General features: G+C 40.1%; 1 protein-coding gene across 4 annotated transcripts in view; it reads left to right on the top strand.

Annotated features, from left to right (window-relative positions):
• Window positions 1-1,237: 1,237 nt before the first annotated feature.
• The window catches only part of AMPD3 (adenosine monophosphate deaminase 3), a 33,049-nt gene continuing 7,384 nt past the window's right edge, over window positions 1,238-26,902 (top strand). The window contains exons 1-12 of one of the 4 annotated variants that reach the window (XM_072930740.1): window positions 1,238-1,327; window positions 4,607-4,832; window positions 7,413-7,608; window positions 8,003-8,168; window positions 10,221-10,440; window positions 12,863-12,992; window positions 20,805-20,999; window positions 21,247-21,378; window positions 22,264-22,427; window positions 23,589-23,715; window positions 24,531-24,694; window positions 26,710-26,830. In XM_072930740.1, coding sequence (XP_072786841.1) covers window positions 4,612-4,832; window positions 7,413-7,608; window positions 8,003-8,168; window positions 10,221-10,440; window positions 12,863-12,992; window positions 20,805-20,999; window positions 21,247-21,378; window positions 22,264-22,427; window positions 23,589-23,715; window positions 24,531-24,694; window positions 26,710-26,830 — 1,836 coding nt within the window. In that variant the 5' untranslated portion in view covers window positions 1,238-1,327; window positions 4,607-4,611. Of the gene's footprint in view, window positions 1,328-1,351; window positions 1,556-1,616; window positions 1,914-4,606; window positions 4,833-7,412; window positions 7,609-8,002; window positions 8,169-10,220; window positions 10,441-12,862; window positions 12,993-20,804; window positions 21,000-21,246; window positions 21,379-22,263; window positions 22,428-23,588; window positions 23,716-24,530; window positions 24,695-26,709; window positions 26,831-26,902 lie in introns of those variants that run through there. The other 3 variants (XM_030273786.4, XR_012056594.1, XM_002197272.7) reach the window with 3 other exon arrangements.

Here is a 26,902-nt window from a genome sequence, read left to right as displayed (position 1 = left end):
TTGCATCCCACAGAAGAGATTAAATCAAGTGCAGAGGCAAGACTGATGTGCCAAGCTGAGGACAGAAAACCTAAAGGCCGTGGGACACCTGAATCCAGCAGGCAGGGCACAGTAATGACTTGATGGGACACCAAGCTTAAACTTCCAGACAAACTGCCCTGATAGCAGGCAAGTTTGAGCAAGTTCAGGCAGGTGGCTAGGAGAAAGGAAGGAAGCAGAACTAACAGATCAGGAATTTAATGGCCAGCAGCAACAGGTGTGCTTTACTCACATCTCAAACGGGCAGGCCAGCTGTGAGTCACAGGTACAGACACAGTATGTGGTTTTCTGGATGACAGATATTTTGTCAGGATGTTGCCAGCAGCAGTTGATGAAGACATTCAGAATTAGTGTGGGAAAAGCACGTACACACAGCATAAATCCTTTTTCCAGGCTGAGAAAAAAAAAAATTTTGTAGTGTTAATATTGTTTCTAAATATTTTTTTATTGTGGCTGACTCATTTTTGAATGCTTTGAACTGCTACGTGTCTCATACAACAGCTGTAGCCATAATTCTTAGCTGTTTTTATGACCACATGAGGGTGAATGTGCTGCCACTTGTCTAAGGGTCAAACCATCTGCTCTTCTTTGCAACTTGGATTTGGGATGGAAAACTCCTTTCTTTTCACTTTATTGCTTTACTAGCTGTGTGAAGTAAAGGAGTTTCCAAAGCCAAAATCCCCTGGGGTTTACACATGGACCATTTCTATGCCTAGCAAGCTGAGGGGACTCAAAACTACCTGATGCCTTATGCTTTGGGACATCTATCTTTACCTCTGCTCATCGTTTTACACCAACTACCTTCACTCACTGCATTCCCAGTGCTTCCCTATTTTATATCTAAATATATCTAAATATCTTCAGGTTAGTCTCCAAGTATTGTAACCCAAAGTCACAAAAAATGTCCCTAGAACTTTCAGCTTCAGGGCCCAGAATCTCTCAAAATAAGGTCAAATTCTTTTACACGTTAATATCCTCATTCCTGCTGAGTCACAGTGGGTTTGAGCTTCAGTTATTTGCCTTGGCCTATCTACCCGGAAAATTTCTTGGGGTGTTGTTTGTTTATTTTTTAATATAGATGAACACCTGGACTGGGTTGTTACATTGTAGGGCAGACGCTGTTGAAAACACTTCTGACTGGGACACATCGCCAGCGCACTTACCGGCTGTCACTCTGCACTGACCCCACGACTTTCTGGTCTCGAACCCAAGTTTTCTACGTTAAAGCACTTTTTGAGGAGTTTTGAACCAGGCGCTGAGGAAGGCGGCTCCGCTGAGGCGAATCCAGGTGGGGCTGGGCTCCCGCCCCTCCTTCACTGCCTGCCGCGCCGGCCGGGGCCATGTGACAGCGCGACTTCTGCCTTCAAGCCGCCCAAGGGGAAGGGGAAAAGGAAGGGGCCGCACTTTCCCCGCTGCTCCGGCTGCGCTGAGGCCGCGGCCCCGCCGGGGAGGCACCGCCCGTGCCCCGCCACAGGTGCAGCCGGCGCCCGGAGCGACAGCGCCGGCGCTCGCAGAGGTACGGACAGGGCGCCCCGCCCGCCGCTCGCCCCCCGCGCCGGGGCGGGGCCCGGCCGGGCGGGACAGGCCGGGGCAGCCCCCCCGCCCCGCGGGTGCGCCCCCCGCCCGCCGCGGAGCCGCCCCGGCCCCGCCGCGCCCGGGCTCCTCCGCCCGCGGGCCATAAAGGGCCGGCCCGGGCGGCGCGGCACTGCGGTACCGGGCGGCCGGCGGGTGGATGCGGCAGCGGGGAGCGGCGGCAGCTGGCGGGAGCGGCTCCTCCCCCCGCCGCCTCCTCCTCCGCCGGTGGCTCCGGGCAGCGTCTCTCCGGCCGGCGGCGGCCCGACCCTGCCCCAGCATGGCTTTCCCCGGGGCGCTCGGTAAGTGCCGCGCGGCTGGCCCGGGGCGCTGGCGGTGACCTTGGCCGGAGCCGTGCGGGGCTCCTGCGGCGGCCGCGGCCCGGCCCCACCTGCTCGCGGCGCTGGGATGCGGCGCTGCCCGCTGGGCATCCGCGGGCTCGGAGGCGGCTCTGGCTTTCGCGGCATGTGCTTGGTATAGATTCAAGGCCGTGAAATGCCTGATCGAGAATTGCTTTTTAAGTAATCATTCAAAAAAAATTTTTTTTAAAAATTTTTGTGCAGCATGTTTCAAGAGAAATAGCTTTCTTTTCTTATGCAAAGGTGCAGACCTAAAGAGCAAACAACCTCTCTATTAGATCAAGCTATTTAGGAAAAGAGCATTTACTGAGTGGCATTCATACCCTTTCCCATCCCATTAAAATGTCCAGTTGTTGCTCACCTTGGGCAAAGGACAGCAGTTCAATAGAAGGATACTGGATACAGAAGCCTCTTCCAATTCCGGATGGCAAAGCTCACACAAGTATTGCGTGAGGTGCCTCATGACTATTTTAGCTTCATTAGGCTCCTTTCAGTGCCATGAGCGACCAGTGATGTGGGTGAATGTACATTTCAAACTAGTCTGTGCCTTAGCATCTCGTGCTTGAGTGGAGAACGTGAGCTTGGGTTCTGTAAGAAAGAAAAAAACTTTGGTGTCAGTAAAGGATTGTACTTATATCTGTACTTTCTGTCTCTTCACTATTTTATTGTAAGGATTTAAAACACAGCATCGTTTCTCATGCAGTCTGTTTCTTGGTGCATTTGTGTCTCTGATCACAATTCTCTAGAAAAAGTTCATTTAAACTTGGAAAATGCTCAGCATTTTCTGCTCAGCAGAAAAGCCATTATTACTTCACATTGTCCAAGTATTGTTAGCACTCTTACTGTAGTTGGGTAAGTGTAAAGGGAGTTTTTCCCTGGCTGAAGTGGCCCGAAAGACTCTTGCTGCTGACAGCTGCATGTGTGGCAGGCTCTGCTGCTGACAACTGTGTTCATTGAGGTCAGGGGACAGACTCCCATGACTTCCTTGCGGGTTGACATTGCAAAACCAAACCTAAGTTTGGATGCTAAGATATGGTAGTGCATTGTCACTGAATTATTCAGCTAAACGTGTATGTATTTTTAAATTTCTTATGTAGTTATACTCGATTTTATGAAGACTTAATAACTAATTACAAAACAAATACTCTCCTGTGCAGAAAACAGCACAGTCAGATCCACAGCTCTTTAAAAACAGAGATGCTTTTCTACTGGGATGTGAATGGGTTCTTGTAAAATAAGAATGCAAAGTAATGTAGGGGAACACTAAATTGCTGTGTTATGGTCCAATTTAACTCGTCACCTTTTCATGCTACATCTACATTTGCTTTTAGAATAAAAGCAAAAATGCTCTCAAAGCAACTGTGAAAGCAGGTGGACATTAATTAGAGTCTTTTAGATTGAAAACAACAGGATCACATATCAACATGTGAAACCTGCAGCATGCCTACAGAAAAATTGTAATGGGGGCCCTGATAAGTTGTGCCTGGAGAGATAAAAACTGCCACTCTTCATGCTGACTTCCAGGGTATGTTGTTATTTAAATGAATGCTATCTCACAAAAGACGTTTGAATTTTTCTAACCAAAAAGGATTCTGAAATGCCAATTTTGGACCCAGACTTCACATTCTGGCAGTGCTTGGATCCATTTGCTGTGACATGTTTGCAGCTATTTTTAACTTATGTAATAAGAATTTAATCTTATTTGTTATAAACTCCATCATACTGAAGGCATTCAGAAAGCTTTATAGTACACAACAAATAATGCTGGTCAGTAGCTTATCAGAACTGTTTTTTTTCCTCTCTGGAATGCTTCCATTTGTGCTAAAACACACATTCTGGATTGTATGAAAATGGAATAAAAGTAAAGCCAAGAAGCCACAGAAGAAGCAATAAAGAAGGCATTTTAGTAATGATGTTAGTATAAAACAGAAATATTTTGTGATTAAAGGCTAGCTACTTAAAAATGTAAAACATAAAACATACTCTTTTTGAAAAGTAATATTTAAATACTAAGTAGAAATGGAAGTCCATGACCTATCTGCTTCCCACATGCATTCAAAAATGTGATATGAACTACTACAAATGGAAAAAAGAGTCACTGAGTTAACTATACTGCTTTTGTTCCTATTGTGCAACTATTCCACTTCCAAGCAGTTCCGTGACTTTTGGATTTCATCCGTGCAAGGGATGGGTTGAGGTGTAAATCACAACCTTTTCTAACTTGCCTGTTGGCTTGAAGTCACTGAGCAAGGAAGAAGGCAAGCAATTGAGTGAATGTGATTTCCAGGTTTGGTGCAAGGACACACAGCTGAATATCCATTGTATCACAAATAATTGTCTGTCTGACTGTGCAAGTAAGTGGAATCTCCTGGCAAATCTCTACATAAATTGCTTAGGAATTTTTGTGGGTATACCACGAGGTTCCTGAGCACAAATTAGCATGGCTCCAAAAGTAGAGCTGCTCTGTGGTTCATGTGTACTGCATGCTAGTTTGAATTCTGCAGAACTGTTCTACTTTCTTCTGATTTTGCTCCAAGCTCTGGATTTTGATAGGCATACAATGGAAAAACCCCCAATCTCTCACACATCTTCACTCATCCTGAAGTTCTAACTTTGTCAACTGTGCTCCTCATCAGGCGAGATGCCCCGACAGTTTCCCAAGCTGAACATTTCCGAGGTGGACGAGCATGTGCGGCTCCTGGCAGAGAAGGTGTTTGCCAAAGTTCTGCGAGAAGAAGACAGCAAGGATGCGTTGTCACTCTTCACCGTGCCTGAAGACTGCCCTATTGGGCAGAAGGAGGCCAAGGAGAGGGAGCTGCAGAAGGAGCTGGCAGAACAGCAGTCTGTGGAAACAGCTAAAAGGTTTGTTCTGTTGTTGCTTTCTTAGTGGAAAATAGTTTTTGAGATGAGTTTGAGTTCGTATTGAAATACCTGGCACACAGCATTCTGCCTCTTACTACTCCAGGAGAAAGGTCAGCAGCAGGCACCAGGGCCACCCCTGTGGTGTCCTTCTGTCCTGTGCAGGAGCTATCAGGATGGGCCCCAGGGAGCTTGGATTGGTCAGGTTGTCTCAGCTGTGATCGCAGCAAAGCACAGATATTGCTCATGCAAATTTAATAAACAGCATAGCTGGGTAGAAATGAACAAAACCCTGAGACTCTTTAATGTAAGAAGAGTCAGAAAAAGAAACACTGCCCCCTCTTTTTCTAGTTTCATTAGGAGAAACAGAAAATTTTAACAGAGAAAATGACAGTGGCATGATACTTCCTTTAGTCTCTGCAAAAATAGATGAAAGCAAAGAATTTATATTTAAGATCAAGTGGTAAGGTGAAAAGTGGTATTGTCATAATGAGGTTATTTGTAGGTTTCCTTTACTCACAGAGATAAAGTCTAACAACTGTCAGCCATAAAAATACACATTAAACCAAAAAAAATTGCATTCTACCTTTGGTTTTCCTATGGCTGTAATGAAGGCAAACTTGCTTTGGTTTGTGAGGTGGTTTTTTTGTTGTTGTTGTTGTTTTTTTTGGGTTTGTTTTTTGTTTTTTTTTTCTTTTTATTCTGTAAGAGAGGCAGCCTTCCCCTGATGTCAGGCTGTTCCAGTGTCTTGCCTTCACAGGACTGCTGGGCTGTTTCTGGAGTCACATGAGCTCAGCAGCAGCCTGACACCAAATGGGTTGGACGTGTACAGACTCTTCAAAAAGCAGGAAGGCAAGAAAGCATTTGAAAGTGATAGCTAAACCCATGTACCTGGTTAGCTGCAGAAAGGCAGTTGGGCAACACTTGGAATCATGTTTCTGAAGCAGAAGGGAGACGAGTCAATTTAGTTAAATTAAGCTATGACTCACTGATGATACAAGCTGAGACTTTGGGTTTGGAATTGTGCAAGTGGATTTCCCAGTTGGCATATTCATAGACATAAACAGGCACAGAAGGGAAAACCAGATGTTTTCAGTCAAACAAATGTTTGGTATATATTTCCTCCTGAACTAGTGTTTCATTTTTAATTTGGAAAATTCATCTCACAGAAACAAAGTCAGGTTTTGTACAGGTTCAAATGTAGGAAGGGGTATTAAAGGTATTTTGTTTACATGTAGGAACAGAACAAGTGTTCATCCCTGTCCTGCAGGACTGAAGGGACAGTAACACAAGTACAGTTTGTGCTGTTTCCAGTCTCAGTTGATCAAACACTGCCTTTCAAAACTGATGCTGATTTCCAAAGTGGCTACAAGTACTTTAGAGAATGACATTTGGGTGTTAATTGTACTAGCACTGCATGTTCTTATTCTTAAGAATACCACAGAAGTAATATGTGGCTTTCAGAGAATGTTCCAGTGTTCCTTTTTCTTTGTTAGTGATTCTTAGTAACATTTTAAGGTTTTGGTATCTAACTTAAAAAGCAGGGACTATTTCCACAGTGCAAAAGAAATTGTTATCACAGGTAGTTGATAACATTTATATTATTTATTTATATTATTTATATTAATATTTAAAATACATTTAAGCTGTATTAATAAACTGAATTAGGAAAATTATATACCATTAAATAAACTGAATAAGGAAAATTAATTCCATCTTCAGAGATATTCCAAAGCTCTACTTGAGGTATTATGGTTACTTCTCTGGAAAACACAGCATTCTTTTTTAGCTGGTTTATCTGAAGTGCACATCTGTCACAGCTTTGATGAGAAACGGCAGCATTTTTAAATGTATGTAGTTCCACCTGAAGGGAGGAATGGACTTGTGTATCAAAGCCATGCTGTGATATCATTCTGATAACCACGTCAGCCTTCTGCTCAAGTTTCATCAAACACTGCCTAAGGAATAACTAGATGCTCCTCCTTTTCCTTACATGTTGAACTGAATGATTGTATGTGAAATTTTGTTGCCTAATCTTGTCTGACAACTAGAGGAATTTTAGGTCTAGCAAGTTTTGGGAAGAATGGGAAGTGTGTGTAACAGCATGATAATTTAGAACAATTCCCATATGCAATATTCCATATGTACAGACTTGTTTCTGTCTAATCCTTCACGAATTCTGATGCTGTCAGTCTGTAAGAATTGACCCTTACTAAAGTGAGCACAGTGATCACATTTTCCTTCTGCACAGTGACTTGCTGAAACTGAAGTTGTGAGAAGTGAAACACAAACCTTAGGGCATCTTAGAGTGGTTGTAAATAAATTGTGGCATATTGGACTCATGTAGAGGGTAAGTGCAATTGTGTGTGGTGTAGATCATGTGAAATGTCAATACAGAGAAGCTAAAAGCACAAGTACTTTCTGAGCAGGGTTTTTTCTGTGGTATGAAAGAAAGTGTTTTTCTGTGGTATTTTTCATTAGTAAAATTTCCTCGGGGGTGATTTCTTTGCTGTAATCAGTTTGCTAGTGTATTAAGTGTTTTATACCATGGCTTATTTTATGTTTTATACCATGAATTCGTAGGAAGAAAAGTTTCAAGATGATTAGATCCCAGTCTTTGTCATTACAAATTCCACCTCAGGAATGGAAAGCACCACCGGTCAATCCTGTCCTGTCTCCTGCAACGCCAGTTCTTGCAAGTGCTTTTGTGCCAGTCCAAGTGCCATATGATGTACCAGAATTCCAGAGAGTTTCAATTAGTGGGGACTACTGTGCAGGGGTAAGAAACTATTGTTTTCCCACTTTGTGTATCTAGAGGGTGTCAAAAAGGTCCCATATATGTACATGAAGTGTAAAATGCCAATATGATGGTTCTCTGCAACAAACTTCAAATTGTTTTGTGAATACAGTGATTTGTTAGACAGCTAGAAGTCAAGGTCACGTTGTTCTATACTCTTTTTATAATAAGCTGGATAAAAACATAATCAGATGTTCAAGAATAGGTAATATATTGTAGGATAAAATAATTTATGTGTGTTTTGTGTATTGTATTTGGTTTCTGCTTATGTCACTGGCTTACTGATTCCTTGGGCAAGATCTTTGTGGCCAAGCCCCACACACTTCTATGCTAGAATTGCTATTTTTTCCAGTATTTATCCAGGTTTTCCTTCCAGGTTACAGTTGATGACTATGAACAAGCTGCCAAGAGCCTGGTAAAAGCTCTCCTTATCCGAGAGAAGTACTCACGTCTTGCCTACCATCGCTTCCCGAGAACAACCTCTCAGTACCTGTGCAGCATGCGGAATCAGAAATGGAAGGTTGAAGATGAGGTGTACCCAGGTGAATACCCTTTTTAAAATACTCAATTACATTCTGAAAAATTTAAACATTATTTTTAAATACCGAATTAAACCCATGCACTACTATAGTAAAGGAAAGTTGTATTTTTGTGATGATCTCTTCTGACTGTCTTTGTAATTTATTCTGTTATTGACTGGAGAATCACTAACAGGCCTAAATTATAAATCCTGTATCTAATTTGGAAATTTGGAGCTGAAAACCTAAAAACCAAGACTGGATTCTCATTGATTACTTTATTTCCTAAGCAAATATTAAGTAGCATACTTAATGCTCCCCCAGGAAAAAGCTGTATGGCTATGGTTTGAAGTGAAGTCATTCCTCCTTATCTTGGCATAAGGAGCTAAAAAAGGTGATGAGCTCATCTACATCATACATTGAAGCATGATAGAGACATGCCAGTTAGCAAGCCCTGAGTCAGGAATTTCACAGGCAGGCTACACTTGCCAGGTCAAGACTGGAAGCTGTAGCGTCATATTTGTTGGGCGTTCTGCCTGGGTAAACAAACTGATCTCTCAACAAGGCTTATTAGGTTGAAAATATTCCCCCACTATGTGTGTCACAAATTATTTTTGTCTCTAAGGTGGGCTGTGTCTTGAAAGCTTTTCTTGTGCATTAAACTGTTTGCGCTGCTCATTTCTGGATTAGGCTGTGAGGAGCAATCTTTGGCTTGTACAGATGGGCCACTGTAGATGTGTCTATGTTGCTGACAACTTAATTTCAGCCTTGAAGTGACATTTTAAATCAATTACTGGCTTAGTGGTTGAAAGAGGGTGACTAAATATGTTTTCAAGTGTTTGTTTTCCAGGAAGAGTGTAAAGAGGACAGTATACTGAATATTCAAGACAGGGAAGATATTTTGGAACAGCTGCCAGGGAGACATTTCCAAGCTATTATTAGGTTAATAACTTTCTTATAGTTAGGATTTTAAACTTCTGACACAAAAAATGAAATCTTTTTACACAATGTCTTAATTAGCACAAGTTTGAGCGAAATAGTTATGAATATTAGAGACTAAGGATGGTATCAGTTTATAACATTCATTCAGGTGCTCTAGGTGAATAAAAGGACTGGTAATTACTTTTCTGTCTGGCTTGATTGAACAGGTAAAATAAGAAATCTCTAAGACTGAGCCAAAGAATATAGTTCAGTTGACATAAATGCAGTCAGGACATTTTGTGCTGGTTGCATTAGTCAGATATTGTAAAAGAAGTGATGATTGTTCACAACAGGAGAGACAATGTTTGAGTATTCAAATAAGCTAGATCTCCTAGAATTGTGTGTGTGATTACTTGATTAGTAGGAAAAGACTTTGTAACTTCTTAAAGGCTTTACAAAACTGTACTGAACAAATCCCAGTTGTGCTTCTGGCAGTTTGTGATTTTATTTATGATCAGAAGGCAAAGGGATAACTTGGATTTGTGTTGTACAATTTTTGGCTTCTATCCTTCTTACTTCTATTAAAAAAGAAAATTATTTAAAAAGCTCAAACAGAACCCTCACAACAGAAAAACACACATAAACAAACCAACTCCCACAAACTAAAAAACTCCAATCAAAACACAACAAGACCAACTGATTCTATGCTTAAATCCAAACTTCCAAAATTGCTGGTGAAAAGAAAATGATGAAGGTGGATATGAAGTCAACATACAACATTAATTATAGTGTTCAAAGATCTCAACTGTACTTTGACCATCCTAATTTAAATACTTCTGCAAACTCATTTTCAAACTTATTCCAACACACATTAATGAACAATAGTATTAAATCTGTATGCCTTGGTTCAGAGAACTCTAAGAACATAAAACATTTGCATTAAGGTAGGCCCTTTAGAGAGGGGCTGCAACTAAAGTCTGTCAGAAAAAAGCTTTGTTGTAACAGCAGATCTTTTATAGTAACTGAATGTGATTTTAATGAAAATACTGAGATCTGTTAAAAATTAAGCTTTACAGAAGTAGAAAGTTCTTTTTGTAATTATTTTGCCTTTTGTGTAAGTTATTTCTTCCAACTGCAATGTAAATTTGTTTTCAGATTTTCATTCACCCCCAGAAGAAAATGAAGATCCTTATAATCTCGATGCTGCTCCAGACAATTTGGATTATGTTATCAAGCTGAAAGGTGGCATTCCCTTTGTTTATGATAGCAAAGAGATGATGGAGCTCAATGAGCCTCGGAGTTTGCCATATCCTGACCTGCAGACCTACACCCTTGACCTGAGCCACGTTCTTGCTCTAATTGCAGATGGCCCAACGTATGTTCCTCTTTTGTCACTCTCTGCCCCTTCAGGCTGCTGCTTACCTGTGGCTTTAGTACTTCTCCCTTCTGTGATACTTAATTCCTCAGCATATGCATTTTATAGCAGTGCTTTGTCTTTCTCAAGCATTAATGCATAATGAAAAAATCTTAAAAAGTAAAAAATACAATGCCACCTATGGCTACCTTTCATTTCTTTGGTTTCTTAGCATCAACCATGGCAAAAAAGGGGTTAACAGAAAAAACATCAAGGAATTGGCCAAATGTTTCCATTCAAGTCAAATCTGACCCAAACTTCTTGAAGCATGGGAACTGAAACTTAAGCTTTTTTTTTTTTTTAATTTTGTTTTTGCCTATGCTGAGCCTGAGGTTTTTGAACAGTTGTCCTGAATTCCTTAATGTCTGTTCTGCTCTGGTTGCATGAAAAGAAACCCTGCATATGCAGAGCATACAGATCAGCTCAGCAACATAAATATTCAGTCTGATTTGTTCCAGATGTTAATTAACTGCTCATCTGCTGCAAAAATGACCCATGTATGCACAATCAAAATAAGTCCCAAATTTCCCAGAACCACCAAATTCCTGTGAAGTCTCTAAAAACTAGAAATGTAACAACTGTAGTACTATAGTACAATTATAGTCAGTGACACTCATGACAAAACAATGTCCTTGCCTAGTGCATGACGAAAGCATGTGCATCCAGTTTTAAGTTTAATTCCTATCTGAGAATTGGAAACAGCGCCATCTCTCATGGCCTCAACACCAGGAAAGGAAAAGAATCCACTCTAGGATGGAACCAAGCAGGAACCTGAACTGTTCTGAGCTATTTGCCCAGTGTGCCAGCACTGCATTGCTGGTCCTCTGCCTGGGAGAGATCATCACTGACTGTGCCCAGTTAGCCCCACCTGGTGCATTCTTTCCCCTGTCTGTCTCACAGCTGTGCCAATCTGTCTGTCTTGTGCAGCTGACAGTGGCAGAACAAGCCTGGCCCACTCCTTAAGCCCTTTCTCAGGAGCCAACTCCTGTGCTTCTGCCAGCCTTATCAGCTCCAAATCAGTGCCAGGCTGAGCAGGCTTTGGTTACAGAGCAATGGGCAAATGCATTCCAGTTACAGTGCCTTATATTCTCAGACAGATAATGAGAAGATAAAAGGATGAGGAGGAAAACCAGAAACAAGAGTCATGCTGAAGCCCTTTCTGCAGTTTGCACTTAAACCTTAGACTTCACATTTGTAACAGGGGGTCCTAAGAAGGGCTATGGTAGGACAAGTTAGAACACTCAGCACTGTGGTGAATGTAGGTCAGTCACCTGCTCCTTTCATTAATTCAGAGTAAGTTTTTGCAGGCTCATCCACACTCTCTAATAAATGTGCAAAACCCTAAAGAAAAAGGTCTTTCCCATAATCCTGTTGCATAAGCTCTTCTTTTGGTATTGTTTCCCTATTTGCAGCAAGTGCTTTCCTGTCATTTATGCCCATCACATGTGGGGCTGCTCAGAGATCTGGAGCCACCAATTCTTTAATCTTTGCTGCTGGTAAACTGATGAAATCTCACCCTTACTCCTCAGGCTTGTGGTCTTTTGGATAACAGTATAACTTAACAGAGCAATGGGCAAACGGGTCTTGATTAGTATTGGGTTCTGATTAGTATTGTCCTATTGAGGAGAGATTGGCAACAATAAAGCAGGCAGAAGAAGGCTATTACATTAACAGTGCTAACAAAATATTGTGGAGTCAATAAGTATTGACAGATGGTGAAAAGAAAAACCATGTCATTGGTTAAAAATAGAAGGAGAAATGTGACAGAAGATGAAAGTGAAGATGGAGCTTTGAGTAGGCAAGCAGGAACAAAAAAGCATATTTTCTAAAAAGGACATAAGAAATTATTTTGGACAAAAGTATTTCTACACAATATGTGTTCTCAAGGCACGAAAGATGAAAGCATATTGGATCTTGTCTTGGTTTCTCACATTTAACTGAAAAAGCAAATAAATTTGGAGGATTAAAAATATTCATAAGTAAGGCTGGATGATAAGTTGTTTCTGTTATATATGAGAAGATGGTTCTTTTGGAAGTACCATTTTAGAAAAGTTGTAATTGATGTCACATTTGATTCTAGGTTTCATGCTTTGGTCATTATTACTAAAAGGTCTGCAGTTTATGCACAGGTATAGTGATTAATACTTGGACAAGTTGAAGGACATAACATGGTTATGGAGAGTTCTGTTTGAGATTTCACTAATAACATTGGTCTGAAATTTGCTTACATATTTGTTAACCAATAGGATAAAAAGATTGGATTTGTCTTGGACCTCGTAAAATGCCCCAACTTTGTTTTTACTGTGAAAACTTTTATGTTCTTTTTGAATTTGAAATACATCTAGTTTTAAGTTACTCTTCATTTTTGTGTTTTCTTTTACAGAAAAACATATTGTCATCGGAGGCTTAACTTTTTAGAATCTAAATTTAGCTTACACGAGATGTTAAATGAGATGTCGGAATTTAAAGAACTGAAGAGTAATCCCCATCGAGACTTTTATAATGTGAGAAAGGTAAGTGTGAGAAGGATTAAAGGCATGTCACTATTTTTAGTAGGAGTACCAGCAGTTTTGTTTTTCTTATGGGAGGTGTGGATGATTTTCAAGAAGTAATGTGTGCCTACCACTCTACCGAATTAAGTTATTTTTAAAATGTTGATGTTTTTCTACATGGGAGCTCTCCAGGAAAATTAACTTGAATGTGCGTGGGTTAATTTGATTTTGCTAAACTAATTTGTTTATTTATTCAGAATCAAAGGGGCTTAATTGTGTTCAGATTGCTTTAAAGGAGCGAAACAGAGTTAATCAAATGGCGCTCACTTGGATTATGAATAAAAGTATCCTTATGGAGGTTTAATTAATTTTAATGAACTCAAAGACATTCAAGTGCATTTTTCTGCTTTCATGTAGGTACATCCTGCTAGACTGTAGTAGGAACAGCTGTACAGATTTTAGATGATAATTTCATTTCATATTGAAAGTAGATGTTTAAATACATGTCAAAAGACCTCCCACAGAAACTAAACTGAGGGTTCATGCTGCCATCAGTATCTGGTAAAAAAAGTCTGTGATCTATTAAGTAAAAAGATAATTTGAGTTGTAGTTTTGGCTCCCTCTGAGATACACTGGGCTACAATTAGGAGACAGGTAGGGGAATCAAGGAGCTGATTTTATTTCCTGACATATTCACACCCAAGGGAGCTGCGTTCTCTTCAAAGCATGGAAGCAACAGTGTTAGGCTGCTTCATTTGCTTCCCTTTCCTGAAGTGGAGAGGAAGTTACTGGAGTTACTGCTTCATTTTGATAGGTGAGATTTCTTCAGAATTGTTGCTGGTGGTTTTAACCACTTTGGGTCGATTTTGCATTGTTTCTCTATGTAACTGGAAGAGGTGATCCTTATTTGTAACTTCAGGGTTTCCTAATCCTTCTTGTTACATTTTGGTTAGCATTAGTTCATCAAAAAGTCCTCTTGGCTTTTCCCCATAATGCCCAATGTGTTTGATGGCTACTGTTGTGGTAGTTTACAGTGGTAAACTGTCCCATTGTCCATCACAGGGGTGGAAACAGATGAGTTGTCAGGTAAGGTCTCATGGATTTCACCCTTTTGTCTGTTAAACGTATGGATGGGAGGATGTGTCAGCTAATTCACTCAAGTGGCAGGCTGGGAGCTGAGTCTGACAGTTTTCTTGCATAACCCTGGAAAGACATTTGCTACGTGCCACCTTCAGAGAAGGCACTTCAGGAGCTGACAGATACTTTAATAAAACACGTGGTGACTGAGACATGCAGAGGTGTGGATCAGGTGAATACCACAATCAGTTTATTAGTGAGAAGTTGTAATTAACAGGATTGTACTTGCTGAGTTCAGCTTTTCATCTAAAAGCAAATGTTCAATGTCTCTGGGTATATCTTAATTATTTTTTAATTACCTGCTTTTGAATAAGCCACTCTACAAGAGGATTCATATTGTTCAAAAGCCCAAAATATGTGTTGCTTCCCCTCTGGCAATAAGCACATTCCAGAGAGCTGGAACCAGCCTGCTCTGCTCTGCCAAAGACAATTCCTTCTGCCAGGTACTGGTTGAAAAATTCCTGCTGCACAGAGCTCATCTTGCTTAAAGTATTTTTATGAAGCAAGCTCACAGGTAGTATTTTTCAGAAGCATTCTGGAAAGTCAACTGCATTGTAGGCACAATTCCTGTAAGCCCCCAGATAATCTTGTTTTCCCTGTGTCTTGCTAACCCCTGTAGTGTTTGGAGCTAGAACTTCCCTGAAGTGCTTCCTTGCTAATAACAGTATGAGCAGTGAAACATTTGAAAGCCACACTTCTCAGCCTGTGTTTTCAGGATGTCTCCCTGTTAAGTCAAGCCTAAGAAGTGCTTACTGCTCACAAGGAAAGCAAGGAACAAGATTCACCTTCCCAAGGCTGTTGGTGAAGTTGTGTATCGCATCCCTCAGACACAAGTGTGAAGATCCTGGTACAAGCTGCTTATATGAAAGAGCCAAAGTAACGGCTGGAAAATGCCCAAATTAGAACAGATATGAATGGAGCGGCGAGGTCAGGCAGTGAACGTGTACTGCTGCATTTAGAAAGATGCGGTAGAAAGCTGGCCAGGATTAATTGCTAGCATGACAACCAAACCTTACTGGTTTTCCCCTGCCTCCTTCCTCGCTTTTTCCTGATTTAATAGGAGTTCTCCAGTGAGACCATCTATTCTTAAAACCCATAATTATGAGCATAAGGCTCATCTTAAATAAGGGACATGCATGTTTATATCTTGCATATTGAACTTAACTGGAATGCAGCCCAAGATATGTTTTGCACAGTTTTGCAAGCTGGACCTGGAAAATTGTCCTTTACTAAGGACACAGGTATTTCTGTAGACAGACAACGACCCACAGATGGTGAGACAGCATGGCTGGCTCCCCTTGGCACTCTCACAGCTGTCTGTGAGAAAACACTAACTTCAGAGGAGACTCTTGAGTCTGCCCTCAGCAGGATTCCTCATGTCCTCCAGCTGATGCACAGCAAAGTGCAGGCAACACATGTTTCCCATATAACACTGCCTACATGAAGAATGAAATTAAGGAGCCAGTTTATCTCTATGATACACAAACTCAGAACTGAGTTTTAACCTTGGTATACCAGGGTGTCTCTGTGCCCAATAGCCTCAGATAATTCAGAGCAGCCACTTTTTTTTTTTAGGTGAAGCCAAGAGATTTTTTTTACCTAACATTACTTGCTACCTTTGTAATGGATATTGATGTACTGAATCGGCAGGTGTCCTTCACTGCAAATAGCTTTGATACAGTTTCTAAAGATGAAAAAATCACAGCCTAAGCCTCTTTGGATATTCTTTCTTTCTGTAGCCACTATTTCAGTGTGTCAGCAAACCATACCTGAGGCTGTGTCCTAGCAGTGACTTTTACATATCTCATTCTCCTGCCTGCAGGTTCACTAGTGCGGGTGCCCAACCTTGTGTATGGAGCTGTGCATGGGAGAATGCAGTTTGTGCATGCCCTGCTGAATGCTCTACTGCAACAGCTGGCTGCTGCTGTGACATTCATTGCATGAGGGCAGTGCAATGAATTTTTATTTTTTTACTTATTGGTTAGGCAAAGAGGAAGTAAATTCTACCTGGTTTTTAAGACCAGAGAGTTAATATACCACTGGTTGTACTTGTAAGAAGGAAAGTTAAGAGTGGGGTTAAATGCTACTAAATTCTATAGATCTCAAAAAATAATGAAATTAGCAGATGTCTGCTTTTTAAACATTTGATTACAAGCCTTGTGAGTGAATGGTGAACCTATACCATAACTTCTCTATACTTTGATTCATCCTAAGTTTGCTTGTTTTTATGTTTCGTTTCCCCCAGAAGCTACTTAACTGACTTTGGTGATGAAATAATTTCATCATATAAACCAAAATGACAGCAAATGTGAAGACTTAGGGGTTAGCATCAGATCCAGAGGGAATGCCCCTTCAGCATGACATGGAATGGTGCCTTGCCACTGTTAGCTGGCAGCAAAGCTGGCTGTTGTGCTTTCAAAGCTCGAAGTGCTGCTTCTCCCCTCCTGCCTTGCAAAGATGCTGAGGCAAATTCTTGCCCTCAGTCTTGCAAGTGAGCACAAAATACGATCAGGTGCAAAGGCATCAATGATTATAATGCAAAACTTCTGTCGAGACCATAAAAAAAGCTTTTCCTCTCTCCTTTCTTTTAGTAATTAAAAGAACAGAACAAGAGATTTTTCTCTTCACAGCAGTGTATTTCTGTATTTGTGTGAATACAAACACTTGGGTTGGATTCTGCAGCCAAACAAGAAGCTGGATATGCAGGGATTCTCTTCTCATCTCTCCTGGTTTCTAGGTTGCTCTGCATGGCATAAATATGAATTAGACAAGCTGCCGAGGAGCTCTGCACAGCTCTAGAGACTATTTCTGCTGCCAGGAGCATTCCTGCACTACCTGAGGACAGAGTATTTTGTGCCTCTGCCTCTCATGCCTGTTAAAGAACTGCAAGGAGAAAATCCATCCCACTGTATAGAGCTTTGCATCCTATCAGAAAGCTGATGTAGTTTGAATGCATTGATGAGCAGGGATCTAGCAGTGGGATGAGGAATGATTTCCCTTCAATTCAGCACTGAAGTAAAGCCTGCAAAGGAGTCAGTGTCAAGTTCATGCAGCCCATAGCTATTGGGTTAGAAGTATTTACAAATGTAAGTGTATGTGTTTAGAAAATGTGGCAGTTTACACCTGTGGATACTACTAATATAGGCCCTGGAAAAGTTCAGTGTTATTAAAAGGGCTGGCCTTGGCATTTCTTTTTGCTGCATTTTTCACTTATCACTGAACTAGCTCATATGCTCAATTCAGTGCAGCACTGTCTGTGATATGCACAGATAAGCATCTATAAAACAGATCTGAGATGGAGGTTTTGTGGAGATCTGAGTGACAGTGGAAGGAAAGAGAAGGAATGAAGGAAGAAAAGGGAGGAGGCAAAGTGGTTGCGGGAGGCTGGTGCTGGTTAGATGTAGAGGGCAATGAGAACTCCTTCAGGCTGTAAGCTGTACACCGTAGGAATCTGCAGAGAAAGAAAGCCTGGAGGATTGCTGAGTGAAGAGAATTCTACCACCCTTTAAGTGCAAGAAAGCTGATGTCCACCATTGCTTGAATGATGGCATTAGAAGAATTTAACCTTTATGTAAACAACTGTTTCCATTTGTTACAAGGATGAATTCACTGAAGGTATAAAACTGTGTTTTAAGAGCTGTCTTAAAACACAGGCTTCTGTCAGTCATTCTGTTTTTCTTTCCATTGAAGATTAATGTGACCTTGAATGAAAGGTTTTCTGCTGGGGGAGGGGACAATAAGCAGTGCAACAGGAAATCTGGTTAAGGGAATGCAGCAAGGATTTTTTCCACCAAGGAGAAACTGGGCTGGAATGGCACTATAGTAAATTTGAAAATGCAAGGAGGATGTTTGCAAATAGAAACAAATAAATGTTGTGGTAGGGGTGTGTTATTCATGGTCCAGAAAAGCATCAGCTTATTTATGTATTGTATGAAGAACAAAATAGTGACATCTTAAACTGGGAGTGGCTTTGTCGTTTTTTGGGGGGGGGAGGAAGGAGGCAAAGAGGGTATTTGTCACCCAGCAGTGTAAACCTGGGTGACAAAACTGTATGAATTCAGTCTGTTCAAATTGTTTTAGTAGAAGCCTTTCATAATAAATAACAATAAAATTAATAACTATATAACTATAACTATTTATAACTATTTTAGCATGATAACATTTCACATAATGATTATAATCTGCCTAACCAGTCAGCCCACCTAAGCTCTATCTAAAGGTTCTGTGTTCAGATACTTCATTTAGTTAGGATTGTTCCCTGCATGGTAAAAATGTACAAGAGCATACACTCTATGTGCTAGGGTAGCTCAAAGCTCAAGTCCTTAAAACCTTCCAAAAAGTTGCAATTATGCTAAAAAACAATAAAGAAGAAAAGCTGTGTGATACTCTTACAACTTTAGACTTGAGTCTTTTATGACTTTTGGTTACTGAAGTTGCTGCTTGCTTAAAGGTCACATTATACTGGGTAGCAAAAAAAGGTCCCTAAAGTAGTGAATACTCTCTGGAAACAGCATGAAGGAGATTCCAGAAAGGTCTCTTAACTTTTGGCAGATATGTACGTTTAGGTTGAAGGAGAGGGTAAAAAAAAAATTTGTGTATATATATATATGTGTGTGTGTGTATACATATGTGTATATATATATATATATAAAGGCAGATCTATGTTCTCAGAATAAACCTGCTGCGGTTTACTCAGCTCTAGGGCTGTCTGTGATGTGTTTGTGGGGACTAGAGAAGATGTCACAGGAGCTCACTGAATAGCAAAGGCACATTCTAGAGAATTATTTCTCAACAGGAAACAGGATTTTAAAAGCAATGTGATATTTGCAAACAAAAGAAACAAAAAGCCTCCTTGCTTTCCATCCTTGTTCTCCTAACAGCAGTGAATTCATGCTGATTTACATAAGGAGGAAGTGCTGTGTCTTGTTTTGTTCTGACTTTTTTCAAGACTCACTAATTCCAGTAGCTAAGCCTTTACTGGAACCACTGCATTCTGAAATTCAATAAACTACACTTCTTCAGGGTCCCTACACCTCTATTCTCTGTTTATGACTTGTTTTTCATTAGCATTTAGAGCCTGGTAATGCGGTTCACTATCCTATACAAGCTGACCAAGCCTAGTAGTATTTCAGTGTTCCAGGAAGAGTTTACAGTAAACAACATTAGTGCCTAACCCAGAGGATGTTTATTAACCTGAGTAAGCACATGTATAAAATGCACTTGGGCTCAAATATCTGTACAAATACTCTGAGGAGGGTGAGAATATATTGTGTGGAGGTGTGTTTACTGTTTACACACAGCATTGTTTCCTGTGCATTAATAATGGACTTTATGTTCTGTACTTTGAGACAGCAATATGTTTCTTGCTTTTTAATTTAGCTTTAATGTGTCTGGTATATTTGAATTAGGCAGTGATTAACAGTTAAGTGTTTAGGATTCGGTTTTATGTCCTGGTCTTTATTTATGCTACTGACATTCACAGGGAGGTGCTGCAACAACTTGTATATATGTAACATGCAAATAAAATTACTCCAGGTGCCAAGTGAAGCAGTGGCATTCCCGTGGCCTGGATGTCATGGCATAAACCCAGGTTTACACTGCAGGAGGGTGGCTTATTCATGTGCTCTGTGATGTGTTTCCTGCTGATCTTTAAAAGCAGACAAGGATGTTGATGAGTTCTGTTGGTAGAATGTGAAACTGCAGAGTCACTGCACAACGGGGAATGCCTTAGGCTCACTGTGTCGTGTCCATGTTTGCAGCTTCCTGGACAGAGAGTCCTGCATGAGAGTCCTTTCAGACTTTTAGGTTCAGTGACTTCTTACAGCTAGCTTATCAGAGTATTTGGTTTATTTGAGAAGTTCTTTTAGTGTTACTAAGGACTTACACAGGGAAAACTTACATGACAACCAACCCCCCAGATCTTGTGAGTTGTTTTTTTGGATTATATTCCAATAGAGGCTGTTCAGGTAGCAGGGCAAACTTCTGAGCAAAAGCAAAGCAGACCTGTGGAAATAATTTGTTTCTTGTCAATACTTTTTTTTTCAACAAAACCTGAAGGAGTACTCTTAGCCATTCTGTCAATTTGCACTTCCCTTACTGTGTGAAGAGATCTAAGAAAAGAAATCTGAAAAGTCTCTCAGCATTATGAGTTGCTGTATTATAATTAAACTTGGAAAAATGGTGACAAAAATCTCACATGTATATTCCTCGGTTCTAGTGACCTAAGATGTTTCATGTGGTTGAAATACAAAAATGAATTCTTCTTTTGGAAATGGCTGAGAATTCCAAGTCCCTTCAGTCAATGAGGATAATTATAACCACAGTCTATAGCTAGAGAGGCATTGTTGATTCATTAATTAAGTAAAAGGATACTAAGGGGTCAGAGTCTCCTTTAAGGAAGTACCAAGTTTAATCTGAACCCAGGATCAGTGATTGGCACTTAGAATGTATCTTGTTGAAAACTTTCCTATTTAAATAGGAAACTACTAACTGAGGGGTACTTTACTTACACTTCTGCTTACTGAATGATTCTACCAAAATCAAAATCTCAGGATACTGAAACATTTTGATTTGCTTAGGCACTAATCCATACTTAAGGAATATTTTAGAAGGCTTTAGTGTTGTCAGTGACATAGATACTTTGCTGATTAAGTCTATGTAGATGGATGATAAGTATAAATAACCTTTTCATTTCAGGTTGACACTCATATCCATGCTGCTGCCTGCATGAACCAGAAACACTTACTAAGGTTTATTAAGCACACCTATCAAACAGAGCCCGACAGGATTGTTGCAGAGAAAAAAGGCAAGAAGATGACTTTAAAGCAAGTCTTCGAAAGCCTTCACATGGACCCCTATGACCTCACTGTAGACTCTTTAGATGTCCATGCAGTAAGTCTAGTGAAATGACAAAACAAATGGGAAAAAGCTAAGCTTTCCAAGTGTAAAATTCTAATTCCTACCATGTTTGCATGATGACTTACAAAATCAGAATTTGACTTCATGCATTACAGTGCATGTTTGAAAGAAGTTATCACAGGATTTTTCTTTTTTGTGCCTATTAATGCTGGGCAGTTTAATTTATGAACTATTATGTGTTCTTAAAACTACAGTTATTTGGGTTTTTTTCCTCCTCCAGGGACGTCAAACATTCCATCGATTTGACAAATTCAATTCCAAGTACAATCCAGTTGGTGCCAGTGAGCTGAGGGACTTGTATTTGAAGACTGAGAACTATATTGGTGGTGAATACTTTGCTCGTATGGTCAAGGTAAATAAGTTTCAAGCTTTTCCAGCTGTAAAGAAATGAAGGTTTGTAATAGATTTGTGATGTCATAATTGTATACAGGCCTAACACTATGGTTAAGTGAGTCCAAGTATTGGGCTTGCTCCAGCAATTCCTCAGAGGAGAATCTCTGCTAAGCCAGCCCCTGCTGCTTTCTGAATAGTTTTATGAGGTAGAAGCGTACACATAAGCTGTGTATGAGTTCAAAGCTGAGTTGTGGATAGTTTTAAACTAATGGAGAGCAGCTGAGGGTCAATACACTGGTTTAATATTTTGTTAGGATTTAGTTGGCTACTGGTAGTTGCTAGGGAAGTGCCTCTGCATAAAGCTGCACATGCATGCAACAGGCTTCAAATTAATTTCTTAGAAGAAAAAAATAAGTAGTTTTTGTGGTGTAGTTGATTGTCAGCTCTTCTTGAATATACAGAAGGATTGTCTAAAATTAATTGATGTAAAACTGCTTGCTACCACAGAGTCTGGGTCAGATTCTCCATTGTTCTGTGTATTTTATGTAGACATTTGCTGTAGTTTAAATAGTCTAATTCTGATTTATCTATCTTAAATGTAGGTCTATCAAAGGTGTTAGTAATGACTGCTAAAGAATATTGCACCTCTAAAACGAGGATTTAGAGTTATTCCCATTTATATGTACAGTTAAGTTATACTCACATGATATTTGAGCTAGCTTGCCGGTAGAGTATTTAGATGCCTAAAATAAAATAATGGCTTGAAAGACAAGAGATTCCCTTTATCTTTGAAGGGTGCCAATACAGTTATGTCTGCTCTGAGGAAAATGCAATGATAAATATATTTCTAGCTGTAGATGATCTCAGTGTCCATATTAAAGCAAATATATTTATTACTTACTAGGAAGTAGCCCGTGAACTAGAAGAAAGTAAGTACCAGTACACAGAACCCCGCTTATCCATTTATGGACGGTCTCCAGATGAATGGCTGAACTTGGCAAAATGGTTCATTAAGCATAAAGTTTATTCCCCTAATATGCGCTGGATAATTCAGGTTCCCAGAATCTAGTAAGTAATCAGGAGCTCTTGGTAATCTTAACAGTTTGAAATCATACCACTGACTTAATTTCTGATAATATTTAGATGGCTTATTAGCTGTCCTGTAGTTCTATTTATAAGCAATAGCTTGGGAGATTTATTTTTGACCATTGGTGCAGTTTTTCTGACAGTCTGGGGGTGGAAGAAAGGAGTTGGGGATTGAATCTACTCTTTATGAAGCTATTGAAAACAACTGTGAATTATTTGTAAGTCTGAAGACATTGAAACCAAAAATTACAACTGGGTGAAATCAATCTGCATTCAAAGGCCAATTAAAATACAATTTAGTAATAAGAATAAATCAACTCTTGAATTCCATGAAGAAGTAGAAAATGCTCTGTCAAACTGTTATCATCAAGATTAGTGACTAAATGACAGTGAACTTGGAAACAACCCAGACTGATGATTTCCAAACTTAAATCCTTGTCAGGATCCTCTTAGTTTTTAAGCATCCTTTGGGACTTCATTTCTTTGTTTCCAATACTGTGTGTTGTAATACAGTCTCCCCTGATAATTTTGTCAGAGTTAATAGCTGAGCTTTATGTTTTGAAATGTTGCAGTTGGGGTATATGAGTAGAGAAGGAGCTGTCACAGTCACATATATCCCCCAGAGTATGCTTTTCACTGGGGAGAAAGTTTCTCTCCTTTAATTTCTTACATAGCAATTTCTGGCATGCATGGCACAGTCAGCACTTGGAATAAGCCATGCACTTAGTGGCACATGGAAGTACTATCCCTTTTTTCTGAAAGGCTCACTAAAGCACAGCATTCTACTTTCATTTGGAGTAGTTACAGCTTTAGGAAACAGAATCCTTCATGAGAGGTAGCTCATTATCTCCCCTGGTAGTACATGGATGTTTATAAAGGACAGAGTCACTGCTCTGAGGCAGCATCTGCCCCTGCATGCTGTCTCTATTTTTGGAGCACTTGAGAGCTTCAGCAGAGCCTGGATGAAGGAGAGTGCCTGGCAGTGCAGGAAACAGAGCACAGAGACAATCTGCCCTGACATAAACTTTGAATTTCTGAATCCTGGTGGAACTGGAGCTCTAGAATGTACACAAATAACAGAAAATACAAAAGTGAAGGACAATACAAGATTTTTAAAGAATGTGTCTATTTTTTCCCCTTCAGTGACATATTTAGGTCTAAAAATATTCTGCCTAGTTTTGGGAGGATGTTGGAGAACATCTTTGTACCTTTGTTTGAAGCAACAATCAATCCCAAAGACCACAAAGAATTGCACCTGTTCCTCAAATATGTAAGTATGTTTGGGTTTTCTTCCTCACATGAAATGGATCCTCTACTACTCGGTTTTTGTTTTTTTTTTTTATCCATAGCTGTTCCCAGCACTAAAAAAGCTTCCTTCTCCACAGATTGCTCCTATTATTATTGTTTCAAAGCCCTGAAACACAATTTAGTACAAGTCTGTGTGAGGTCCAATTCTCACATAACCTGTTTATTTCCTCAGAAAAAGCTCAGTAGCTATTTATTTGTCCTTTCATTAATGACCAAAAAATGTTTGCTTGCTCTTGTGCATCATCATCCAGGATGGGCACTTTGAGCTGCTTCTGAACTGGCCTCCAAAAAGGAGGCAGCTGGAAGGAAGCATTGTGTAGATCATGATGGATCTCAGGAGAGAAGTGGGATATAGCTGCTGGGACAAGATTAACACAGACATTTCTGAGTGTGCCTCAGATCACAGCTCTGAGGTTTGCTGGGAACCTCTTGCTTTCAGCTGCTTATCAAAGATATCAGATGAGTTCAAAAGATTCTAGTCTGGATCTTAGGGAGTTTTGCAGCTCTGTAAACCCCCAGAGGAGGCTGAAGGCTTTTGTGCACCTGGGCTTCCTGTTTGTCTCAGAAAAAAAATGGGGTAAAACTTTGACAAAACATGTTATTCCTGCTGTGTGCATGCTATGGTAGGATGCAGAGCAGCAGGACTGCTAGGCTAGGGATGGAAATTAAGGAGGAGAGACTGGAGGCTTGTTCAGACAAGTCCTGGAAGCAAGATTAAGTGGCACTGAAGTTTGCTTCTTGAAACCCCTTATTTCTGTGAATTTCTTCTCCCACTAGGTGACTGGCTTTGACAGTGTTGATGATGAATCCAAACACAGTGGCCATATGTTCTCTGACAAGAGCCTTAACCCTGACCTCTGGACCAGTGAGAAGAATCCCCCATATAGCTATTATTTGTATTATATGTATGTCAACATCATGTTGCTAAACAATCTTAGGAGGTAAGTAGACACTTTTGTATTTTATAAGCTCCCAGAAAAATCAGTAGCTTTCTCTCAGACTGTCAGTGTTTTAGATTGCAGATCTTCGGAAGCAAGGGTTATTTTGTATTACAGAGTTGAGTACTTGAGATATTTTGAAAATACTGACAACAAAATTAATTAATACAAAAAATTCAGAAATTGTAGAGGCATCAGATTAATGCCTTGATTTGATGTTTTTGTGTGTTTTGGGTTTTTTTAACTCCTTAAAGCTGCATATACCAAACGAAACAAAAGAAGGAACCCCACAAAACACACCCATTGCCCTTTGCTTGGCTTTGCAGTAGATTCCCAAATACAATGTACCTGCCTCTTAGTGCCTGGCTATCTCCTGGTAGTTTAAGAGACACAAAGTAATATTGTGGCACACTGGCCTAGGAGCTGCTGCATTCAGAGACAGACCAAGTAGGACACAATTACAAACTGCACATCCAGCTAACTTCCTTTAGAAGGCTTCTTGACTCAACTCAGTTTTATAACTTCAGGACCAATGTCTGGGCAAGTAATGCAGGGAGTTATGTGACATCAGACTGTCAGAGCAGATTTTGGCATCGGGCTCAAGAAAGCCTGAAATTCAACGTGAGGCTATATTGCAAAATTTGCAGCTGACTCATTGAGTGCCCTGCACAACTGACTCCAGCTGAGACATAGTAAGGTTATCCACTAATGTTAGAGTGTCATCACTTACCCTGAGAGGATTTGGTTCACTTCATTTAGTTATTTAAGTTATTTTAGTTATTTAGAAAACATGTTGGGGATTTCTTACAGAAGGTGCACAGATTTGTCATTTTACAGTTTTATCCAAGTTAGCATTCAAAATGTTATTTCTCCCTCACTGCTAATTCAAGCATTTCTTTATCATCCTGTTTAATCAAAACTCATAATGCAAACACATGCCTTAAATTACCTTGTATGTGCAACAATCGGGTGTAGTTGTTAGTTTTAATTCTTTAATGGATGCAGCAGATAGCTAAGTCATCCTTTTCTCCTGACTCCCTTTACATTCTCTGCAGTCTACATGCTTTTTCTGTTCCAAAGAGAGATTCTGCCAGAACTAATGCATTTCTTTTTAACCTCAAGATAATTTTGACTACTGTATTAAAATGTCCCCAGATAATCATTAAATATTCTTTATAGCTGAGATTCTGACAGAATTCAACAATGAGTCACTAACTGTTCACCGTATTAATCCAAGTGCTTGAGTCAACACAGCCCTGACAAGACTGTTTTATATTTTTGGTAATATTAGTGAGGATGGGCTACATCCTTACATCAGGAGAAATGTTACTAACTTCCACCCTAGAATTGCCTTATAGTCTAGTACTCCTTGTTGAAATTGTGTTTTAAACATTACCTCCAAATACTTCTGGGACATTTGTATGCACTGAATAACAGGGTCCATTATAACCTCAAACCCAGCATCACTTTTAATACAGGTGATAACATAATTCTGGAAATTACAGTGGAAGTCTGGTATAATAACTAACATTCCTAAACCATCTCTGCTTCTGAAGGTATGGTTTTATGCTACACTTAACCTGATGAGATGGTAGCCTCTGATCACACTAGGTACTGTTAGCTAACTCTTGACAACGTGCTTCCCCTTCTTCCCTCACTTTGAACCAGGAATTCTGCAGCCACAGGTTGCATGGGTTTACTGAATTTTCCATCTGACAGTTCACTCCACTGAAATCCATTCAGTAGCTGTTCACCCAGTGGGTAGACAATTGCTAAATGAGATGTAACTGAGGAAGGCAAGAAGACACAAATATGTCTGGTGGTAGAAGGGCCTTGGATAGAGGGACCTGTCCTTTTGAGCAGCCCATTACAGGTAGGCCTGGGTAGATGCCACATCAAACTGTATGAGAATGTGTAACTTACTTTTCTTTTTAAATTGACATATTACTGGCAGTTACACACCAAACAGATAAAGAACAGTGCTTTCTTTTAAGTGAAACTTGCTTTAATCTCTTCAGGGAAAGAGGCATGTGCACCTTCCTGTTTCGACCTCACTGTGGAGAAGCTGGGTCTATCACACACCTCGTTTCTGCCTTTCTGACAGCAGACAACATCTCTCATGGATTGCTCCTGAAGAAGGTATTGCTCCTAAACTAATCACTCTGTGCTCAGACATCCATCGCTGGTTCAAACAGAAGGCACCAAATGGAC

Source organism: Taeniopygia guttata, chromosome 5 (genome assembly GCF_048771995.1).
Source record: "Taeniopygia guttata chromosome 5, bTaeGut7.mat, whole genome shotgun sequence".
NCBI lineage: Eukaryota > Metazoa > Chordata > Aves > Passeriformes > Estrildidae > Taeniopygia > Taeniopygia guttata.
This window is presented reverse-complemented; position numbering and strand designations above follow the sequence as displayed.